General features: G+C 43.3%; 1 protein-coding gene across 1 annotated transcript; it reads right to left on the bottom strand.

Moving 5' to 3' along the window:
- Positions 1–13191: 13191 nt before the first annotated feature.
- LOC149435345 (uncharacterized) lies at positions 13192–16944 on the bottom strand. Its single transcript, XM_089662749.1, has one exon. The coding sequence runs from the start codon at positions 16633–16635 to the stop codon at positions 15406–15408; it is 1230 nt and encodes a 409-aa protein (XP_089518875.1). The 5' UTR covers positions 16636–16944; the 3' UTR covers positions 13192–15405.
- Between the last annotated feature and the right edge of the window lie 498 nt (positions 16945–17442).

Raw genomic sequence — 17442 nt, 5'->3', positions numbered from 1 at the left:
CTTCCTACCACTCCATCCCCCACAGCTATCTCCTCCTGTGCCACCATCCCCTCCCTCCTAGATTGTAAGCTCGAAAGAGCAGGGCCCTCAATCCCCTCATGTTTTGCATTGTATTGGTATTGTTCTGTCACATGTTCTGTCCCCCTTTGTAATGTACAGCGCTGAGCGAACTATTGGCACTTTATAAATACTGTATAATAATAATAATAATAATTTTTAGGTAAACAATCTCTGCCCCTCCCTCCCTGCAAAGGGGGTGAATACAAGTGCTGCTCTGAGTGACATGTCTGACTACTGAGGATAAGCCTCAGCCCTGAGTCTGTGCTTCTAATGGTAGAAGGGGTCAATCTTTCCTGAACAATCTAGTGGGTGGGATACCAAATACCCTTGTTTTCTGTGTCTATGGGACAGCCGAGACCGACAATATCACTGGACCAAGAAGAGGTGACAGCCGAGGGTAACTTTGGTACCTTCCCATAAAGTTCTTCTACCACCTCTCCACATAAAATTGGGATTGATGAAGCAGTTTGTAAAATCACTTCCAAGAGATGGAGAATGCTTCAAATTCAAATGGTCACCAAGTTTCCAGGCCTGTCAGGGGCAAAATTGAAGGAAGGTGTGTTCGTCGGACCAGACATTAGAAGGCTTATAGTTGATCAAGAGTTTGTCAATACCATGACGGATCCTCACAAAGAAGGGTGGATTGCATTTAAAGAAGTCATACAGAAAGTTTTAGGCAATACCAAAGATCCTCACTACAAAAAGATCGTCAGGCAAATGCTGAAAGCATTTCAAGCTTTAGGTTGCCTGATGAGTTTGAAAGTGCATTTCCTCCAGTCCCACCTTGACTACTTTCCTGAAAATTTGGGAGCTGTGAGTGAGGAACAAGGTGAACGGTTCCACCAAGACATTAAAGAGATGGAAAGGAGATACCAGGGAAAATGGAGCATTACAATGATGGCAGACTACTGTTGGATGCTTCAGAGAGACATTCCAGATGCTACTCACAAGCGTAAATGCACCAAGAGGAGCCTCACAGGGAAGAAGAATCGAGTTTAGTGTGTGTAGGTGAGCTCATTTCAGTTCAAAAAAGGATTTTCATGAAAAAAATAGTAATAAAAATTTAATTTTATAAGTCTATTTCCATTTATTTTGAGGTATTGCCTTATTTAACATATTTACCTAAATTGTCAGGAAACGTGATGTCCTATGACAAAATGGAGGTTATTTTTGGACCAAAAAACATAAAGATTACGTGGAATAACCAAAACAACTCTTGAAAAAAATGTTTTTGCAGACCTGTGTACTCTATCTAAGACTACCCTGTACAGGGTGACAACGCTGCTGTATAATGTTCCTGCAGAATGATCAGGGTTGTCACCCTGTTACAGAAGGTGGGAAAATAACAGATCTACAGACAGGACCAACAGCTGATACAACTATGTTGCAGAGGGAACTCTGGGAATGCTAATGACAGATTGCATTACACATTCAGTTAGCAGACTTCCTGCTGTTGGTCTGATGTTTGAATTGTGTTCTGATATTATTTTTATTATTATACAGGATTTATATAGCGCCAACGGTTTGCTTAACGCTTTAGAGGATTCCAGAATTATCAGAGGGCGGGATAGGCATCCCTGAAGAGATAGGTTTTCAATGATCACCTAAAGGTAAGTAGAGTAGGTGATAGTCTGATAGATTGGGGTAGGGAGTCCCAGAGGATGGGTGACGCCCTGGAGAAGTCTTGGAGATGAGCATGGGAGGAGGAGATAAGGGAGCTAGAGAGTAGGAGGTCTTGTGAGGAGCGAAGTGTACAGTTTGGGTGATATTTAGAGATAAGATCGGATATGTAAATTGGGACAGTGTTGTGGATGGCTTTATATGTCAGTGTTAGTGTTTTGAATTTTATCTGTTGGGCAATTGGGAGCCAGTGGAGGGATTGGCAGAGAGGGGTGGCAGATACAGAATGGTTAGTAAGGTGGATGATCTGGCAGCAGCGTTCATGATAGACTGGAGTGGGGATAGCCTGCGATGAGGTAGGCCAATGAGGAGGGAGTTACAATAGTCGCGGCGCGATATAACAAAGGAGTGAATAAGTTGCTTAGTGGTTTCCGGGGTTAGGAATGGTCATATCTTGGAGATGTTGCGGACGTGTAGTCTACATGATTTTGTCAGCGATTGGATCTGGGGCATGAGGGGATGGACAGATGATTGTGTTAACTATATTTATGGTGAGGTCAGTGGAGGTGGCACGGGCTGGGGCGAATACTAAGAGCTCCATTTTGGAAAGGTTGAGTTTGAGGAAGTGGAGTGACATCCATGCCGATATTGCACTTAGTAGGTTAGTAATGCGAGTGGAGACTGAAGGGGTGAGATGAGTGGTAGACAGATTTGCATGTCTTCAGCATAGAGATGGTAATTGAAGCCATGGGAGTTTATCAAGTGACCATGGGAGAAGATGTAGATGGAGAAGAGAAGGGGTCTAAGGAAAGAACCTTGAAGGACCCTTACAGAGAGAGGGAGTGAAGAAAAGGTGGCAGCATTATAGGTAACACTGAAGGAGCTCTGCAATAAATTGGAGGAGAACTAGGAGAGAGCGGAGTCTCTGAGGCCAAGAGAGTGGAGTTTTTTGAGGAGGAGGGGATGGTCAACCGTGTCAAAAGCCGCGGAGAGGTCGAGTAGTAGGACTATTGAATAGTGGCCATTGGTTTTTGCAGTTAGTAGGTCATTAGAGAGTTTTAGTAGGGCAGTTTCGGTGGAGTGTAGGGGTCGAAAGCCAGACTGTAAAGGGTCGAGAAGGTTGTTGTCAGTGAGGGAGGAGCTCAGGCGATTGTAGACTAAGCATTCTAGGAGTTTAGAGGTAAATGGCAGCAGGGAGATGGGTCTTAGATTGTTTAGGTTGGTTGGGGTCTAGGGAGGGTTTTTTAAGTGATGTGCGCGTGCTTTAGAGGGGAGGGTAAGACACCTGTAGAGAGGGAAAGATTGAAGATGTGAGTGAGGGAGCATAGGATGGAAGAGGAGGGTGACCGTAGTAGTTTTGGGGGAACAGGATCCAGGGGGTGGGTAGTGAGACAGGCTTCTGAGAAGACCTTGAAGACCTCTTCAGTGGTAGCGAGGTCAAAGGAGAAGAGTGTTGAGGGAGGTATGGTATGAGGAATGCTAAGTGGGGTGGGTGTCTGTGTAGTGGTGATGTCCCTATGAATTGCGTCAATCTTGTTTTGGAAGAGGTTTGCAATCTCGTGGGCAGTGAGTGAGGCGCTAGGTGGCGGTGGGGGTGGAGAAAATAGAGAGTTAAAGGTAGAGAAGAGCCGGCGAGGACTCGAAGAGAAGGTATTGATGAGAGTGACAAAGTAGGCTTGTTTGGCAGAATAAAAGGAGGAAGTGTATGTTAGGAAGGCAGATTTATAAAGGGTGAACGCTTGGTGGGATTTGTTTTTTTGCCATATTCGCTCCAGCGCACGACTATGTCATTTGAGATTCCGGGTCTGGTCAGTCTGCCAAGGTTGTAGAGGTCAGGGCCTGATGCTTCATGTTGTTAGAGGAGCAAGTGAGTCTAGAGTGGATGATATTTACTGTCCTGCTGTAAAAGGTGTAAATGATCGCCCGCATGTTTCCTGTAGTAGCAGGGACTACAAACTCATATTAGGATGGGTACCTACCCAATGGGGTCACCTTTTTGGATTTGGAGGAAACATTTCACATGGTTTCTTTCCATTAATGACACCAATAAGGGGAGTCTCACTTCATTAACAATAGGAGAGCCAATCACAGGCCACTAACATTTCATCCCCATTGGCCCAATGGATTCATAGTCCTTCCAGATACATTGCTTCTTGTGTGGAAGGAACACCCTAAAATTGCTTCCCTTCAATTCCACCCATAGCTGTACTTTAGGTGATGTTGCCCCTCCCCCATATCTGTAAGGGAAAGCCTCAATTTCTCCCAATACTCCCCTTACCTTCTGGTGAGAAGAAACATTTTCTCTGGAGTGGAGATGTTTTATGCAGTGAGCCCTTCATAGACGGGATGGGGAATCTAAGTAATCTAAGATAAGTAAGATGAACCGGTGTACTGGAGTCATGGATCAGATAACCAATGACACCATTGATGGTATAGCAGAGATGACACCAGACGTGGCTCCATCACCTAAGGTGGTGTCACAGAACTGCATGGTGGCTGACTATCTCTCAGAAGATCAAGGTGGAGTCTACAATCTGGTGTCAGAGAGTGTTGTACATTTATATTACATCATTAATGCTGCATTAAATCCTACTTTTAACACACACCAATAAGGGGAGTCTCACTTCATTAACAATAGGAGAGCCAATCAAAGGCCAGTAACATTTCATCCCCATTGGCCCAATGGATTCCTAGTCCTTCCAGATACATTGCTTCTTGTGTGGAAGGAGCACCCTAAAATAGCTTCCCTTCAATTCCACCCATAGCTGTACTTTAGGTGATGTTGCCCCTCCCCCATATCTGTAAGGGAAAGCCTCAATTTCTCCCAATACTCCCCTTGCCTTCTGGTGAGAAGAAACATTTTCTCTGGAGTGGAGATGTTTTATGCAGTGAGCCCTTCATAGACGGGATGGGGAATCTAAGTAATCTAAGATAAGTAAGATGAACCGGTGTACTGGAGTCATGGCTCAGATAACCAATGACACCATTGATGGTATAGCAGAGCCGACAGCAGAAGTGGCTCCATCACCTAAGGTGGTGTCACAGAACTGCATGGCGGCTGACTATCTCTCAGAAGATCAAGGTGAGTCTACAATCTGGTGTCAGAGAGTGTTGTACATTTATATTACATCATGAGGATCTCAGAAGGGGATATCTACACAAGGTAAAGGAGTTCCAACAGTCACCTGGGTGGGGGGAAGTGGGATCCATTTTCTTGGATGGGTTTAGTTGGAACTTGGTTGAGTAATATGGTGGCTTTGCTTCTTAGGCCATTAGTTGCTACTATAGATTTGATGATAATTGTATACATTGCTGCTGTTGTGTCTTTCGCTGCCAGTTGATTTTGCTTGTTTATGCACATGATTACATTCACATTGTTAGAACAGAAGATTATTTAAAGTCCCCTAAATATTGTGTTTTATTTTCTGAAAGCAGAGACCCTGGAGAATAAAATGGTGGTGGTTACAATTTTTTTGTCACACAATATTAGCACAGCTGTCTATGAAATGCATATTTTCAGTAAAAAAACACTAACAATAATTCCAGTGCAGAAAAACACATTATATGACCCAATTTGATGAAAAATGAAAGATGAGGTTGGCATCAAGTATATAGATACCAAACATGTCAAACTTTAAAAATGTCATGTGCTTGTGAAATGGCGACAAACTTCAGTACCAAATATTGTCCATAGGTGACGCTTTAAAAGCCTTTACAGGTCATCAGTTTATATAGTGAACCATGAATGATGGCCCTAGAGTTATTCCTCTCCCTCTGGTGTGTGCAGAGATATGTACAATGTGTAGTGTGAGTGATGGTTACATAAATGGGTGGGGCTGGTATTAATGAGGGGTGTGTCACATGTTAATCAGTTTCTTAGCATAGATGATATAAATGATATAAATAGATCCTTGAAATGTAAACAATCTATCTCTTTCCTTATGTTGTTAAAGTGTCACATGTATATGATGAATAAAGTTGGATGATATTTTCACCGCACAATACCGTGGTCTGGGTTCTTCTACAACACCCCAACCCCCCCCCAAAATGTCCTCTTCCAGTTCTAGGAGTCTGGTGGAATGGGACACAAGCTGATGGTATCTCTTAGGCCCCTTGTACATGGGGGGTCCGGCCCCTGTGGGTGCAATGCTGGCATTATAATACACCTGGTAGGCACAGGTACAGCATCCAGCCCCGCTGCCTGCAGCCTGTCAAAGTCTACACTACAGCTGGACGGGGCTCAGTGCTGCACCACATTTACCTCGTGTTTAGGGCGCTCTGTGTTCAGGGAGAAATGGCCGCCATCCTGATCAGACAAAGCATAGAGCAGATGTAGGCCGGTGCAGTCTGCTTCTTCCCCTGTAGGTGGCACCCAACCAGAATGACATCCCAGCCTGGAGAGGAAGTCGGGGGACACTTGGCTTCTCTGTGGTTTCCCGGTTCCTGGAGACGGCGTGGAATGAAGGGGTCCATGGAGTCCTGGGGACATTTTTTTATTTCTTGTTTACACCTTTTAAAAATCATTTTATTCCTGAAGATCACTAAACCCCAAATCTGATGTATTCTTTGATAGCAGACACCCTATATAATACAATGTTGGGATTTGTCATTTTCTATGTTACATGATATTAGCACAACAGTTTATGAAAGGCAACATTTCAGGAACAATATAGTAACGTTTATTTCTGAGCACATAAATGCAATTCATGACCTATTTTCTGGTGAAATATAAAAGATGAGGTTGTGCCGAGGAAATCGGATTCCCAACATGTCAAGCCGTAACACTGTGTGCACTTGGAACGCTTTAATAGCCCCTCCAGGTCATCCGTATAGAGATACACAGGAGCACTGGTGCTCCAATCATTGCTCTCCCTCCGGCGTGTGCGCTGATATGTAACGTGTGTTGGGATCGCCGTGTTCCTATGTAGGCACTCCAATGTACATGTCACATCCTGGTCTGTGTATAGGAGGTCCGCTGAGCTCCCTCTGTCCTTCCCAGTGACACCCACCATGACAGCACTGGGCTCTGCTGTCCCACATGGTGTCAGGGGGAGGGGCACATCTCAGTGGTGGGTGTGGGAATGATAGACGGCTTCACAGCCACTTGTATCACTTCCACATGACAGCCAACATTCGGATTTACTAAAGTCCACACACTCCTGGCTGTATAGCGGTGGGCAGTGTGGGGGGAAAAAACAAGTCTGCAGCATTGTTAAAAATCCAAATCCCCAGAAAGTGGCTGCAGGTTCCTATTTTACCACCCCCCTATCCTGGCACCCTAAGATGGTTAAGGTAGTCATTGGATTTTGGGACCTTTATATGGCAAGGCTGCCAGAAAGTCTCTCACTTGTGGTGTCCTCATACTGGGGAGAAGTAGCAGAATGTGTTTTGGGGTGTAATTCCACATATCCCCATGGCGTGTGCCAGAAATAGCTCATTAAATGACAACTTGGTGTAAATTAAAGAGATTTTGTTTTTCATTTTCCAATAACTTATGGCAAAAACTGTAAATGTTCCATGGACACAACATGCCTCTCAGCACATACCTTGGGATGTATCCTTCCCATAAAGGGGACATTTGGGGATGTTTGTAAGGTCCGGGCATTTTACTGCCTCAAGAAATGTGATCGGCAGTCAGAAAGTAACAGCGACGTAAAAGCTGCATAAATTCCATTCTATATCCCATAGTTTGTAGACGCCATAACTTCACACAGACCAATCAATATCCACGGATTCAGCTATGCTTCTACCAAAGACACGGAGCAGAATACACGTTGTACTACATGTATGAAGAAATCTGATTTTATGGGATATGTTTTATAACAAAGTAGAAGATATCATTTGTTTTCATAATTAAAAAAATAACCCCCCCCCCCCCAGTGGTGATCAAATACCACTAAAGAAAGCTCTTATGTCAATATAATTTGTGTGCAGTGTTGCATGACCGCACAATTGCCAGTTAAAGTAGTGCAGTGCTGAACAGCAAAAAATACCCCGGTCATGAAGGGGGTAAAATGTTCTGGAGCTGAAGTAGGTAATAAATCTTGCTGTCATCCTTCGCAGTTTGGTTTCATTTTCTTACATTTCTCAGGCTGCAGTTCTTCAAGGTGGTGATCACACATATACAGAGACAGGAAGTGAAGTCAGGTACAGACAGGAAGTGATGTCAGGCACAGACGGGAAGTGATGTCAGGCACAGATGAGAAGTGATGTCAGGTACAGACAGCAAGTGATGTCAGGCACAGGAAGTGATGTCAGGTACAGACAGGAAGCGATGTCAGGCACAGACAGGAAGTGATGTCTGGCACAGACAGGAAGTGATGTCAGGCACAGACAGGAAGTGATGTCAGGCACAGACAGGAAGCTCCATGTGGGAGGAATTATAGAGGAGACGTTGCTGGAAGTGTGAGCAGAGGAGGTAATGAGATTGTATTTGATCATATCTCCCATCACTCTCCCTTGTGTGACACCATATTTCTCTGTCCCTCGTTGCCCTGTAAATGTCCCTCTTTTCGGTGTGATGTACACACAGACATATGAACAGACAATAGAACGGCCCAAAGTCTTCATATGGCTCTCAGATTTCCCTCAGATTTCACATTATTTCCCGTATTGAAGTGAAAATTCGGATAGAAAAGTAATAGTGAGATCAGACATAAGTGGGTGTCACTGATCACATTGTCCCCAAATGTCACCCCAGATAAACGTTTTCCCGGTCAGGCTCCGGTCACACCAGGAACTGCACGTTTCTCATGACTCCCCACAGCCGGTTTCCTCCTGCCATGGGCCAATCGCACTGCACTTTGTGAATGGGCCGCCATCCTCTGGGACCTGGGGGGAGAGAGGGAGGAGGACAGTACGGGGCCCCAAGTACTCATCAGTGAAGGACACTCACTTCCAGAGACTCTCTGCTCTCATCCCGGACTTCACTTCTATAGAAGAAAGGAGGAAACTCCAAATTCTACTGGGAGAAGAGGAGCCAATGGGGGAAATAGCTGCACCACATGTGACACCATGCCACAGACTGAGAGGGACATGAAACACTGAGGACTTCATAATCCTTCCCATGGACCCCTCCCCCTTTATATTTCCCCTCTTCCCATACAAACTGCTTTGGCAATGCTACAATGTCCTTTGTTCCTGCCAATAAAGCTCATTGAATTGAGAGGGAAAGAGAAAGAAGGAAAGATGGTGTCACTAATCATGGTGGGACGCCTCATTTGCGGAGTTCCCGGTTTTGTCCTCTAACCCCCCGGTCACATCCAGGTTACAGTGAAGTCGTACGATTTCCAAGTCGGGGGAAATGCCGATTTCAGGAGTGACACCGATGTCTATGCCAATCCCACCAATAGTAGTGCAGGGACGACTTTAGAAATCGCTGCGACTCCCACCAAGTCACACCCCCTGATATGACCCGTCATTGTGGGCAGTAGGGGGCGACTTGTGATCTGCAAGAAGCATAGCATGGAAATGGCATGCCGAGTGACACCCCATGTGACCGGGGACTAAACACTGAAAGAAGCGGAGTTCTCTCTCAGCCCACCTCTCTCTGTATTTGTTTCTTCCATAGAGAAAACCCCGAGAGTCCTGGATGGGAATGATTGGTTTCCACAGAGAGACAACCAGCAGAAAGAAATGTCCTGTGTTGGTGGTGTCACTGGAAGGAAAGAAATGTCCTGTGTTGGTGTCACTGGAAGGAAATAAATGTCCTGTGTTGGTGGTGTCACTGGAAGGAAAGAAATGTCCTGTGTTGGTGGTGTCACTGGAAGAAAAGACATGTCCTGTGGTAAGCAGTACCGCCAGCTGGACGCCCCCCTTTTCTGTGCAGGGGATGGTAATGGAATGATGACAGAATGGGAGGGGCCTGTGTTCAGGCTTCATAGAGACTCTGGGGGATGGGAGGGGACCATACACGGCACAATCTGATTGGACAATCTAATGTCCCACAAATTGTGAATAAAATGTTATAGATCTGTAACTCAAACATCATAAATCCTCCAGCGTGCTCACATCTTCTGTGAAAACAATGTTTGGATCCACATTCACCAAATGCTGAGAATTGATTCTTCCAATCAGGTTTGTGGAGTCGTGATTTCTATACAAGAAGGTTTTCTATTCCGTGTTATAATGTGAAAGGATCGGGAGCGTCGCTGGAGGAGGAAACATTTTGTAACAGCATCACGCTATTGGGGTATTTTTTTTTTTGCATTTTTCCTCCGTCCATCCATCTGTCCATCCATCCGTCTGTCCATCTGTCCGTCCATCCATCCGTCCAATCTTCCATCCATCCGTCCATCCATCCGTCCAATCTTCCATCCATACATACTTCCCTCAATCCATCCGTCTATCCACCCATCCATCCGTCCATCTATCCATCCATCCATCCAAATGAATTTGGGGTAAACTAAGGAGGAATCGTGAATGAAGGCTTGAGAATAACAAGCTGGTCATAAAGTACCCCTATCCATCCGTCCTGCCATCCATCCATCCATGAGAGTGAATTTGGGGTAAACTAAGGAGGATCATATCTCCCAGACGAAGCCACGTGACCCTGTGGCGACACGCGTAGGGGAGGAGCTTTGACATCACCATGTACCTGACTTCAGAACGGCGAGTAAAGCCTGTGTGCGGCTGACACACAAGAGGAGGATGGTTACACACAGCGGTTTGTAATTGTTACATATGATCCATCATGTGATCCATCCTGTGATCCATCTCTGGGGAGGGGCACATAATACATCTATTACAGGATGAGGCTCTATATATATCTTGTCTCTTCTTACTGCTATACGGAGGAGAGAAGTAGAGGGAAGGAGTGGAATCCTGCATTATACGGAGGGAAGATCCTTCTATTCACACCAGCACTATTACAGGGATGTATCCAGGAATATAGAGGGACTTCCAGAGTCCTTGTCCTTCTGAAGGATCCAACCACAGAATAGAAGTGATCGTGTAATTGGATCATATGCTTGGCTTGCTTAGGATTCGGCTAACATTCGGCTAGGATTCGGCTGACATTCGGCTAGGATTCGCTGAGCACATAAGGGGGTCAGAACTGAAGCCGAGATTTAAACAGCGACGTGAACACTTCATATCTGGACATTTTTTATTCACTTTCATTTTTTATTTTATTTCACTTTCACTTTTTTTATAATTTTTTATTTTTATTTCCAAAATTTGTTTGAGTTTGATATATTTTTTTATGATTATATATTTACTATTGTGCTATGCATTGTTTTATTTAGATTATTTCACAGCAAATTATATTTAATTAATCTGCATTGTAATTATATTTCACGTTACACAGTCATATAGTTAATAGTTTATTAATCAGAGGGGCGCGGTCTTCTCTTTGTAAACATTTCTCAAACTGAGGAATCATGAGCGAAGGCTTGAGAGTAACAAGCTGGTCATAAAGTACCCCTATCCATCCGTCCATCCATCCATCCAGGAGTGGGAGCTGGGAGGAAGTTAAGAATGGATTATCACCTTCTGACCACCTTCTGTGAGTGTAAGGAAGGGTGTGACATAAATGTACAGATGTGAGTAGCTGAGATGTGATCTGTAGCAATATGTAATCGTACATTTAGTTTCATTCCTTGTCATTAAAGATGTATTCAGTCATATATTCAGTCATAGGTACTCAGAGACATGTGCCCACCCATTAGTATCTGAAAAGACAGAGCGGCTTCCTCAGGCTGGAAGTGACACCTAAGTGCCAATAAGATTTGTCACCTACCTATAATCAGACTTTGCCACCTTCCTGAGGTATAAAAGAAGAACCCCAGACATTTTGGCTGCAGGAGACCAGGGGGGCTCCGATCTGTCTGGGGAGCTCTGACGTATATACAAAGATCAAAGGGGAATGTTTCACCTCTCATAAAAGCTAAAATATTAGTTGCAGAGAGATGAAAATTCTTCCTTCTGATTGGACACTCTGTAGGCTACATCTGCATGTAAAACTGTATTTGTGGTCTATGTAGAATGCCAGAGAAATGAAGGAAATGGTTATATGCGCCGGATTGTGACAGCTGAACAGTGATTGATACTGTTGCGATCAGACTGATGCGCTGGTGTCGGAAATTCAATCCCCGACTTAGTGAATCAAACCGCTCCTGGTCCAATGGACTTTGGGCATTTCAGCACCCAGAACGTCCTGTGGGCTGGTACGGGAACACCCTCCAGGGTTGATTGGCCAAGGACTAATGTCCCACCCACGTCCATATTCCCATAAATTGAGGACTCGAGGTATGGACTTGATGATTCATTTGAGCCGGTTCTATCGCCTAACGGATTGTGGACTTTCTCTGACTTGCTCCAGTCGCAGGATAATTCTTGGTAAAAGTTTTATTTCCTTTTATTTTATAGTGAATAGTCATTTGTGTGTCTTCTTGTATTTTCTGTAACTTTTTATACTTTGTACATATTTTATGCACCGTCCATTTTCAGGAAATTAAATCATAAAAGTTTTGCCTCTGTTTTGATGTAAACACTGAAATCCTGACACACAGCGGCTAAATGCCTCCTATGAATGAAGACTCAGAAAACACTCAACTGAGAGGCTGTCGGTTATCTTTTGACCACTGAAAACGAATTAATCCTGCAAATCGTTTGCAGACTTTTAAGCTCTGATGAAGAAGGGATCTCCCCTCGAAACGCGTGAGTTGAGCAAGAGTTTATCTCCCTTCTGGATGGAACTCGCACGTGTGGTCTCACCCTGCGTTGGTGTTGGATGTTATATGCCTTTTGTACTGCTACTCTTGTGAGTATAACTTATTAATAAATACATGAATTGTTAATTGAGGTAATGTGCAAGGTTTGTGCGCTCTTTTCTTTTGTTCTTTGCTTCTGAGCTGTGGCCAGATCCCACAACCCTTTCCTTGAGACCATACCTCTGGCTGTACTCTCTGTGTTGGATTAACCCTGCTCTGCCTGGACCCTTTGTCCTGCATGCTGGACCAATCCCTATTCTGCCCGGCACCTTTTGCCCTTTGTGCTGGAATTAACCCTTTGTTTGCTGGAGTTCTTCTATCCCTGCTGTGTGCCAACCCTGTGCTGAGGATGTAACCCTTTGTCTGCTGGAGTTCTGCCATTCCTGTTGTATGCTAACCCTATGCTGAGGATTTAACCCTTTGTTTGCTGGAGTTCTGCCCCTCTGCTGTGTGCCCAGACTGTGTTAGGGACTTAACCTTTTGTCTGCTGGAATTCTGCCAACCCTGTGGTATGGATTGAATTCCTTTGCCAGCCAGAGTTGTGCCCCCCCACTGTGCCCCCATCCTGTGTGTAGACTTAACCCTTTGTCTAACAGAACTCTGCTCTACCGGTCATGTGCTCCTAGCTGTGTTTCAATAAAAGCCTTGTGTGTACTCCTGCTCTTCTGTTCCACCCACACCTCTGTCACAGGGCCCCTCTATGTATTACTCAGGAGGAGTAGAAGAAAGTATTCTGGAGTGTAATTGTAAGTATACCTAAGCCGTGTGTGAGAAATAACTTGTTAAAATGACAACTATGTGAAGAAAACATCTTTTATTTACTTGCTTCATTTTCAAAAAAAGTGACACAAAATTACAACTACAACAAAAATAGCCACAATTCTTACTAAATACCCCGGAGTGTCTACTTTCCAAAAAAGGGGTCATTTGGAGGGTGTTTGTACTGTCCTGGCATTTTAGGACCTCAAGAAATGTGACCGGCCTTCACAACATCTGGGTTGGTATCCTTGAAATACAGTGTATTTGCCATAGTTTGGATACTCCATAACTTTCACACACACTAAATAATATAAAATATTTTTTTACCAAAAACAAAAGTAGAGTCATATACTTTGGCCTACATTTAAGAAGGAAGATTATTTATTTGTAAAGTTTTAGAGCAGAAACTAAGGGAAACTTTTTTCAAAATGTTAAGTAATTTCCTCTTTTCATAGAGAAAATAAAAAAAAACAGTAATGATTAAATATCAGCAAAAGAAATGTCTATCTATCACAACACAAATATAAAATGAATTTAAGTGCAGTGTTGCATGACCAAGTAATTGTCAGTCAAAATGTCACGGTGCTGAAAACTGGAGAATGGCCTGGACAGGAAGAAGGTTAAACATGCCAAATGGTTCAGTAAGAGACAAAAAAAATTCAAATCAACTTCAACTGACACTTGTAAAGCAGTTCTAGCAACAGTTTTGTTCCTTTCTACAAAGGTTTAGACCATATGAATAAAAGCTGACAGTTGTATGCACCCCAGCAGTGTTATTTGATTTGTCTCAACCCCTCCAGCTGCCATTTTTAGGACGGTTTAGTCATAAAATGTTACAAGAAGGACTCAGAAAAACAACCACTTGAGTCTCAGCTGGGATAGTGGCTATTGGTCCCAGTGCCATATTAAAGCAGCACCGGTCTTACCAGATCCAGGTATTGGAGGCTCTGTAACAGCCGGCATTCAGCACTAAGCACACAAGCCGGAATCATCACCCCCCCTCCCCCCCCCCAGGCTTTCAATGTTTTAACAGATCGCTGCATAGGAGAACACTGTAAAAGCAACAAAAACAGAATTCTTTTGCATCGTATTTACATTAGGAGTGTAGTGACATCACAAGTGTTACCTAGAAAAAACAAATAAAATATACGTATCCACATTTTCTACCACATTAAAACCCTCTGACATGAAAAACTGATGTATAATACATTTGGGTAGATTACAAATCCTAAAGGTGTAAATGTGCTGAACTGGGACATCACCATAAGTGGTTAAGGACAGATTGCACCCTTTATGTAAATATTAATTCTAACCATAGTTACACTTTAGGGTCAACATCAGAATGTTTCTAGGGTCAAAAAAGGGTTCTTCGCCAACAATATCTACCCAAAAAAAGAGAATTGACTATTCAGAGTCATTGAAGAGAACCCGAGTCAGAGGAATTTCAGTCCCCCAGAAGATGCAGTCGTAGTATGTGATCGGTCTATGGAGAGGAGCAATAGCTGAACAGAGAGACAATATAATAAGGAAGTCCAATCTTCTCCTGATGGAATCCCTTAGACTTGTGACAGGACAAGATGGAACACAAGCAGCCAGCTGGGCTTAAGTGGAACTGTTGAACACATCCCAAAAAAAGAGCAGTGAATTGGTGTTGGAAGGCCTACACCAGCTTAGGAATTTGATTTCTCACTGAACAGAGATTTCTCCATGGCTGTTGTCCCTGTTGCAGTCCTACCTGTAAAGCTGTCATCCATAAGAGGAGGAGGAACCTGGAAATAAGGAATTGATCATTGGAGGGGAGGTGGAATATGTGAAGGGAGGCGTGGACAAGGTGAGCGTAGCTGGAGCCCTCAAGCTAGACGGATATTGGAATAGTCAGCAGAATCTAGAAAAGTCTCTCCCACTGAGGCTTTGGAGGCTTGGTAAGATGCCACTTGACCACTACCTAGTCTTGGTGCTGAGGCAGTGTTGGTAATACATTAGCTCAGGATCTGGCAATGAAGAAAACACTTGAGAACACAGCTCAGTTAATGAATGATGAAAATATATTACATGTTCAGTCAAAGCTCTATAAAAAGGATAGAGATTAAAATCATTAGGAAACACAATTCACTGTTGATACTTGTCTGAAAAAAATAGTCAAAAGGTAAAATTGTCTTGGGATTCTACCCCTTTAAAACCCCCCTTCTCCCCATTACCTCCTGCAGCTGAAGCCTGTGAATCCTCTGGTGTGTGATCAGCTGTGACAACACGGCTACGGCTTTTCTCTGGTGTGGACCCTCCTGTGTGTGTTAAGTTGTTCTCTATGTTTAAAATATTTGTCACATTGAGAACAGTGATATGGCTTCTCTCCAGTGTGACTCCTCTGGTGTATAATAAGGCTAACCTTATATGCAAAAGCTTTGCCACATTCAGAACACTGATATGGCCTTTCTCCAGTGTGAGTATTCTGGTGCATGATAAGATTGCTGTTGGTTGTAAATGTTTTGTCACATTCAGAACACTGATATGGCTTCTCTCCACTGTGAGCTATTTTGTGTATGATAAGCCTTGACTTTGTTTTAAAAGCTTTATCACATTCAGAACATTTATGTGGCTTCTCTCCAGTGTGAATCATCTGGTGTGTGATAAGGGATGACGCTTCTCTAAAAGTGGTATTGCATTCAGAACACTGATATGGCTTCTCTCCAGTGTGAATCATCTGGTGTCTGTTAAGATTTGACTTCCTTTTAAAAGCTTTATCACATTCAGAACATTGATATGGATTCTCTCCAGTGTGAATCCTCTGGTGTTCGATAAGACTTGACTTCATTGTAAAAGCTTTATCACATTCAGAACATTGATATGGCTTCTCTCCAGTGTGAACAATCTGGTGTGTGATAAGCTCTGACTTTGTTTTAAAAGCTTTATCACATTCAGAACATTGATGTGGCTTTGCTCCAGTGTGAATCCTCTGGTGTATGAGAAGATAACCCTTCCATCTAAAGGTTTTATTACATTCAGAACACTGATATGGCTTCTCTCCAGTGTGAATCCTCTGGTGTGTCAGAAGATTACATTTCATTGCAAAAGCTTTATCACATTCAGAACACTGATATGGCTTCTCTCCAGTGTGAATCCTCTGGTGTTTCATAAGATTACATTTCATTGCAAAAGCTTTATCACATTCAGAACACTGATATGGCTTCTCTCTAGTGTGGACCCTCTGGTGTGTGATAAGTTGATCCTTCAATGTAAAGGTTCTATCACATTCAGAACACTGATATAGCTTCTCTCCAGTGTAAATTCTCTGGTGTTCGATAAGTTGATCCTTCGATGTAAAGGTTTTATCACATTCAGAACACGGATATGGCTTCTCTCCGGTGTGAACCCTCTTGTGTTTGGTAAGATTACCATTTGTTGTAAAAGCTGTGTTGCACTCAAAACACTGAAAAGGTTTCTCTTCAGTGTGACCCTTCTGGTGTGTGGTATGTTTTGCCTTCATTGTAAAACCTTTATCACAATCCAAACAAGAAATAGCTTCTGAAATAATTGTTATGGATGCAAGGGTTGAACTACATTGTAAAGCTATTGTTACTTCCACAACACTGAAATGACTTCTCTCCTGTTGTCCTCTGAGGGTGAATCAATGTTGAAGAGGATCCAAACCATTTACAACATTTAGAACACTGATATGTCTCGTGTCCTGTGTGAATCCTCCAGTGAACTACAATAAAGACGTTCCGTCACCTAAGACATCCATATGGCTCGTTTCCCCATGTGACTGACTAGCATGACCGAAAACTTGATTCTTCAATCTACAGAAAAACAAAAAAGTCAGAATTCTATATAAAAGGCTAAATAGAGATGTTTTCTATATTTTTTTAATTAAAAAGAAAATTTATGAAAACAGCCAAAACATTCCAGAGTTGACATCAGAGTACAATCAGTATCACGACATGCATTGTCAGATAATGAAACATACATCCAAAGTCAGAAACGTGCAACATAGCGCACAACAGCCTTATGCTATTGGGTTTTCACAGCCATCATGGTCCACTTGGGATAGAAAAATAATATGTTAAAATTCAAAAGTATAGGAGTACACCTTGCATCACATTACCATCTTATACAATACTAGCTCAATGGGCGCTAGACCCGGAGTACTCATCCATCTATCCCACAGTTTGTCAAATTTTCCAGGGCAACCCCCTATGCTGGAAAATAATGCTGGGTGATGTCCATATGGTGAAGCCATTCCTGGGAACTGGGTGGGGTTGGAGATTCCCAGTCTAGCAAGATAAGTTTCCAT

This window comes from Staurois parvus, unplaced genomic scaffold, assembly GCF_062004578.1.
Source record: "Staurois parvus isolate SC_StPar_1 unplaced genomic scaffold, SC_StPar_1.0 ptg001532l, whole genome shotgun sequence".
NCBI lineage: Eukaryota > Metazoa > Chordata > Amphibia > Anura > Ranidae > Staurois > Staurois parvus.
Note: the sequence above shows the minus strand (reverse complement) of the source record. Positions and strands in the feature narration are given on the sequence as shown.